The following is a 6,154-nucleotide window of genomic DNA, read 5'->3' as shown; positions in this document are numbered from 1 at the left end:
CCAGTCGCTGGAAGCTTTGGCCCCGCAGCCGCCCGCCTCACCTGCGTGTCCGCCGCCATCCTGCCGGCGCTGAATCCGGAATCGCTTCCGGAGCGCTTCCGGGTCACCGCGGGGCCCACGCGGCAGGGCGAGGCCAGAAGCCCATAGGGGCCAGGCCGGGACCTAGCGCCCCCGGTGGGACGGCGGCCGCTGCGGCCCGGGCTTTGCCGGAACGTGGCCGGGGACGATCCACGTCTCCTCCGCAGGGCCCGCCCGTCAGCCCCGGGGGCCGGCGCCCTTCTCATCCCCGCCCGGTAGGAAGGCCGCTCTGCAGCCCCTGACCCCTTCCCGCCGCGGGCCCGGCCCGGACTCCCTTTCCCCGTGAAGACTTTGGAGCAACGGCTGAGTACAGCTCAGCGGAAGGGAGCCGGCGATCCAGCGATCCAGTCCCGGGCGAGCACTGGATGTGGATTCGTCGTTAGCATACGAGGATGCACACGGCGGTCAGGGAAGGGGTCAAGCGCTGCAGCCCGCCCTGGGGAGATGCTGGGTGGTCTAGCCAAGGCTGCAAGGTGGGAGGCTGGGGGAACGGAACAGCCTCAGGACCCATGGAGTTGTCCTGCCCACTCTGCAGACTATGTAGAATGGGATCTCCAGCTTAGCTTTGGCCACTTTCGGTGGCCTTGAGACCTAGTTACATCATGACCCAGAACCTGTAAATGAAGCTTCCCGGGTCCACCAGGTAGTGTAGTGGTTAAGGAGCTGAACTCCCACATGGGGGACTGGGGTTGGAGTCCCAGACCCAGCAGCTAGAAACTGCTGAGCATGTGCACCTCCAGTCCAGAGAGAATGAAAAAGGGATTGCAGCTATGTCCAGCCCCCTGGAGGAAGAGGTGATTTCTCAGTGTCTCATCTCTCCAGCAAGTGCACATGCGCTATAGCAAAAATCTGTCTAAAGTAAGAATAAGGAAAATAAAAGTTGATTGCTTTAGGATAAAACATCTTTTACCAGATTTCACGCGTTAGATACTGGTCACCACCTACTCATGAACTGGATTGCTGTCCTTAAAAAGACCCTGCTCTGTAACACTGACTCAGCACTAAACCTCCCTTAGGTAAGTATCTTAAAGGGTTCTCAGCTGGGGGCTGGATGCAGAACGTTTGGTTTTTCTACGGAGAATGTGCACAGAGCAACAGTGAGAGGGTGAGAAATCACCCCCAGAGATGTCCATGCTGCAGTTCCCTCTATTCTCCCGGCATCTTGGGCACGTGCACACATGTGCCTCCATGACTTTCAAGCCACCGGGTCTGGGACTCAAACTGTGGCCTGCCATGTAGGGGTCTCCTTAAAATTCTAGTGTAATAAAAATAATTTGGAACCAACAGGTGGTGTGGTGTCAGATCCCACAACTGACTTCATGGTTTGAGTTCTGGACACAGCAGCCTGAGAAACACACTGGGCAGGTGTGTACCCAAAATCCCAAGAGAATGGAGAAAGGATTGTGGCTTGGCCAGCTTCTCCCTCCTCCTTTCTGGTGACTGCACATGCCCTATTTTAAAAAATCATTGAGGGGGGTTGTTGGCAGCGTGGTGGTTAAAGGCACTGGACTTCCACATGGCCAACCCTGGGTCAAGTCCTGGACCTGGTGGCTTCCTTTCTTTCCCTCTCTCGTCTCTCTGGTCAGACTGAAAAAAGTTAAAATCATTCTTTAAAAAAAAATCATTTTAGGGCCACTAAATATTTTGTGCCTATGGCACTGTGGAGATGGACTGCTCGAGACTGGATCTCACACGGTGACCTGTTCTGACCCATGGCCGTCAGCCTGAAATACACCAGGGACCCGCACAAGTCCAAGATCTGCTGGGCTGGAGGAAGGAAACTGCAGCATGACCAGTGTAGAGGGTGCATCTCTCATGCCAGCACATACTCATTGTATCACAAAGAAAAACACTCTCTAAGTTGGGTCTAGTTTGAAAGAAAAAGAGAAGTAGCCTCACCTAGGTAGTAGCCCACCCAGATGTCGACCAAACACAAAACTGCGGTTTCACCATGGCTTTACTTTCTAGCACACAGCACTATAGACCTTCAAGTGTACAGAATGAAGTGTCAAGAGGCTTCTGAGAGACTTTTAAGAGAAGTAAGCCTTTATTTCCTTGTTTCACAAATAAAGCTGGCTGAGTTGGCTTTTGGTGATCAGTCAAAGAGACCAAATCCCATATCCTCGTCCGACTCCTCTGACTCTTCCTTGGCTTCAACCTTGGCTGGGGCCGCGGCAGCAGCAGGAGCAGCAGTGGTGGCAGCGGCCACGGGGGCGGCAGGCACCAATGCCGGTGGATCAAGAAGGCCTTGACCTGAAGCAAGGGGACAAGCAGTGATCAGTATGGTCACCCACACCTCTACTCCCCACACTCCTTCCTGCCTTTGTAGGGCTCCTGCTCCAGTCTAACCAACACTGTCCAAGCCAGTGCAGCCCTTCCCATGCAAAGGGACGCAGGTCAGACAGCCTGGGTATGGATGGCCTGGTAAGGGGGCAGGCTGGGCCAGCTCTTGCCCATAACCTCGTCTGGGTGTCTTGTCGTTTCTGAAGTGAGAGGACGCCTTGCCGGTTCCCCAGCCTCTCGGATTATCTCTGTAATGCTGCGGAAACGCACAGGCTATGCAAAACACAACCACACAACACTAACCTGGGATGAACCAAGTGTCACCCTAACTATCAGACCCACTATGCTCCCGATAGGATCTTTTTACCTTCTCAGCAAGTGGGAAGGTGTAGTCAGTCTCCACAGACAAAGCCAGGACCCGCTTGTACCCATTGATGATAGAATGTGGCACTGAAGCGACAGTGGGATAGCCAATCTGCAGGCACACACTGGCAACATTGCGGACACCCTGCGGGGGAAGAGAAAGTACATTTTAGGTCAGTCAGGTCCAAGAGAAAGGTCAATAAGGAGAAATAACCCAGTGCAGCCAAGCCTTTCTAGTTCAGCAGCTTCCGCATCAGATGGTTCTAGCAGGCCAATTCAAACCTGATTTATAAATGCCATACCTTTATTCCAAACCTCGATATTTCCTATAATGATGCATTTACTTGAAAACCTATCACTGTTATGTAAAAAATATAAACTATTAAATCCACTGAGTTACACAAGAAATTATATTTTCTACCATTATAATGGCTGTAGTAGTCAAGACAGTCTCAGAAAAAATAACCACCAAACAAAGGATACGTGGCAATGCTACATCATCATTCATGTATTCTGTCCTCATTTCTCCTGACTTGAGACACTATTCAAAATCTCATCTCATTATTGTCCTCCCTGGAATTGCCCTTACTACATGCCCAGCACTTGCTGGGCATGAATGATGAAAGTAAGGTTCAACAAGTCAATTCTGAGGCTTTACATTAATTCATTAAATCTTCCAACAATCTTAAGTGGTTATTGCCAGTGAGGAAATGGAGGTAGACAGGTTAAACAACTGTGCCTGGTTATACAGCTAGTTTAAGCCACAGCAAAGACTCAGCCTGATGCCATCATGACCTCAACCAGTAATGCTAAGGGGCTGGGCTGGGCTGAACTGGGTTGAGCAGCCCGTACCTCCAGGAAGCGAGAATGCAGAGCCTCCTCTGTGATGTCAAGCACTTCGGGGTTGTAGATGCTGCCATTGTCAAACACCTGCTGGATGATCAGCCCGAAGGAGAAGGGGGAGATGTTCAGCATGTTCAGCAGTGTGGCTTCGCTGGCTCCCACCTTGTCTCCAGTCTTTATCAGCTGCACATCGCTCTGAAGGATAAGGTAACAGTGGGTGGTTAGCACCTGGACACCTGGCAGGCCCATGGCATCCAAGACATGCTGCCCCCTGACCTGCCTGGTAAAACAGGTCCACTCACCAGGATTTCAATGGTGCCCCTGGAGATCTTAGTGGTGATGCCCAAAGCCTGGAAGAAGGAGGTCTTCTCGGGCCCCAGACCAGTGTTCTGGGCTGGCACAGTGACTTCGCAAGGGGCAATGGCACCAGCACGGGCAGCAGCTGGAACCTGAACAAAACAACAAACAGTGAGAAGCTTCTCCACCGACACAACCTGACACGGTCAACTGTGCCCTCGGGAGCCAAAGTAAGATCTCTTCAATCGACCTGCTTCTCCCCTTACCTTGTTGGCCAGCAACATGTCCCTGATCTCAGTGAGGTCCTCCTTGGTGAACACGAAGCCCACATTCCCCCGGATGTGAGGCAACAGCCTGCGAAGAGAAGTTTACAGGAGACGGTCACTTTTCCGCACCATTCTTCTCCAGGAAAAGGGAGAAGGGCATGGGAAGGAAGGTAACAGTGCCCGGGGAACTGACTGACTTCTCCAGAGCTGGGTTGTTTTCCAGATGCCCCCGGATGGCCTTGCGCATCATGGTGTTCTTGCCCATCAGCACCACGGCCTTCCCGCGGAGGGACATGCGGATCTGCTGCATCTGCTTGGAGCCCACATTGTCTGCGCCCACAATGAAGCATTTTGGATAATCATCCAGAAGTTGCTGCAAAAAGTCAGAAACAAGCAAAGGTTAACAGGGGAATTCAAAAGAAACCAAACTTTGAAATCAGTGGTTTTTATCTCACTCCCTTTCTCCTATGCTTTTGAAGTCCTTCAGAAATTGGGACCCTTCCCCACTAGGAGTCACCTGAGCTGCTTCACTGCTAGATTTGAACAGAATTTGCTTGTTGGCAAATGCCTAAAATTAGGCTACTGCAACTGAACCTGGAAAAAAAAAAATCTAACTTTTATTTAGTTTTAATTTTTAATTTTCCCTACTGATAATGTATGTTTCTAATTCACTAAAATAGTAGCATTAACAAAGAAAAAAAAAACCTATTCCAAATAAGCTGATCAAAGAAAAGACTAGATTCACAGCATTCGTCAGTAAAAAGTAAACATAACGACTCATTACTTGTAGTTCAATTAAAAAAAAAAGTAAACATAACGACTCATTACTTGTAGAAAACCTAGATTGTGGGGGGGAAAAAATCTAGATCATACACATACAGATTATGGTACAATTCTTAATACTTTGTGTCTGAAAACCTGTAACAAAGCCTAGCACAGCCTAATCCATGAAGAGGAATAAAGTCAGCATTTGGGGGCAGAAAAAGACCCCCCCTCTCAAAAGTCAACCAAAATGCAAAATGTCATCAACATTTACTTGCTGGGCTGACAATCCTAAATATGCAACAAATCTCTTCTTTACAATGAGCAATTAGTTAGTCCTTGCCTCAGACTTTTCCACCCAAAAAAAAAAAAAAAGGCAGGCAAGACATGCAGGTATAACCCGTGCTATTAGGGAAGCCAGACAGCCCCGGGTACGAACTCCATCGTCTTAAGGAACTAATCGACCCGCCATATCCTGTGTTAAGACCTGCCCATGAAGTTGCTAAGTTTTAAATGGATTTGTCCAAAAGGACTCTCGTAGTTAGCACCAACAGACGCTCGGCCCATCGCGGTGGATCGTCCTCATTTATACCTAGGGCCGACGTGGCCATAAGGGGCCGCCGCGACGTTCCCCGCACTTACGATTATCTTAAGGAAGTAGTTGGACTTCCAGGTCGCCCTGTCTTCCCTGGGCATCACGGCGGTGCGTCAGGGATTGCCACGCAGGGTTTAAAGACGATGTCACTGAGGGGAGAGAGGGAGCTTTAACACCAACACCCCTACCCGGTCTGAGGCCTATGCCGGGTGGGCCACGCGCCAGTCCCTGCCGACCCGGCCTGGTACAGCAAGCCCTGGTCGAAGTCCCAAGCGACAGACCCAATCCCCGCAAACCCCAAATCCCCCCCAAAGCTTGCCCAAAGATCCTATGCTTCCCGCTGCCGATCACTGGCGCGGATCTACACCCTCACGAACCTCTCACGAGGGCGCCTGGAGAGAGGAAGGGCGCGCGCCACCGCCTGCATTTTATATATGGACAAGCAGCCAATCAGAAACCGCGGGCAGCACCTCTGCCTATTGGCCGGCGCCGTCGCTCGTACAGCTACGCCAAACTGATCTAGGCAGCCATTGGATGATGTCCCTGTCACTCTTAAACGACGGGAAGCCGTCTTTCTGTAGGGCAATTAAGGAAGGCGCTGTCTGAGTTGGAGGAGCTTTTCTCAGAGTTGCTGCCCTCTGCTGGGCTGGAGCTGCCTTCCTGTAGA

The 6,154-nt window shown here is 51.0% G+C and overlaps 2 protein-coding genes and 1 long non-coding RNA gene across 5 annotated transcripts in view; 1 reads left to right on the top strand and 2 right to left on the bottom strand.

The window, feature by feature from the left end:
- Window positions 1-106, bottom strand: part of GCN1 (GCN1 activator of EIF2AK4) — an 82,964-nt gene extending 82,858 nt beyond the window's left edge. The window contains exon 1 of the mRNA XM_014588973.2: window positions 42-106. Within this exon, the coding sequence (XP_014444459.1) occupies window positions 42-59 (18 nt within the window). The 5' untranslated portion in view covers window positions 60-106. The remainder of the gene's footprint in view (window positions 1-41) is intronic.
- Window positions 107-209: 103 nt separating this feature from the next.
- Window positions 210-1,931, top strand: LOC102502381 (uncharacterized). 2 transcript variants are annotated; one of them, XR_335021.3, is made up of 3 exons: window positions 210-293; window positions 992-1,094; window positions 1,709-1,931. It is a non-coding gene; the product is annotated as an uncharacterized LOC102502381 (long non-coding RNA). The 2 variants fall into 2 exon arrangements; XR_003549881.1 differs by lacking the exon at window positions 1,709-1,931 and adding an exon at window positions 1,366-1,400.
- Window positions 1,932-2,017: 86 nt separating this feature from the next.
- Window positions 2,018-5,907, bottom strand: RPLP0 (ribosomal protein lateral stalk subunit P0). Of its 2 annotated transcripts, none has more exons than XM_027773084.1 (8): window positions 5,865-5,907; window positions 5,535-5,636; window positions 4,328-4,503; window positions 4,131-4,218; window positions 3,870-4,016; window positions 3,577-3,762; window positions 2,729-2,869; window positions 2,018-2,331 (listed from the first exon to the last, which is right to left on the bottom strand). In XM_027773084.1, exons 2-8 carry the CDS (start codon window positions 5,586-5,588, stop codon window positions 2,056-2,058), a joined length of 1,068 nt encoding a protein of 355 aa, XP_027628885.1. In that variant the 5' UTR covers window positions 5,589-5,636; window positions 5,865-5,907; the 3' UTR covers window positions 2,018-2,055. The 2 variants fall into 2 exon arrangements, with proteins under 2 accessions (XP_027628885.1, XP_006151601.1); XM_006151539.3 differs by having other exon boundaries at window positions 2,174-2,325; window positions 2,704-2,869.
- Between the last annotated feature and the right edge of the window lie 247 nt (window positions 5,908-6,154).

This window comes from Tupaia chinensis, unplaced genomic scaffold, assembly GCF_000334495.1.
Source record: "Tupaia chinensis unplaced genomic scaffold, TupChi_1.0 Scaffold000320_1, whole genome shotgun sequence".
Taxonomy (NCBI): Eukaryota; Metazoa; Chordata; class Mammalia; order Scandentia; family Tupaiidae; genus Tupaia; species Tupaia belangeri.
This window is presented reverse-complemented; position numbering and strand designations above follow the sequence as displayed.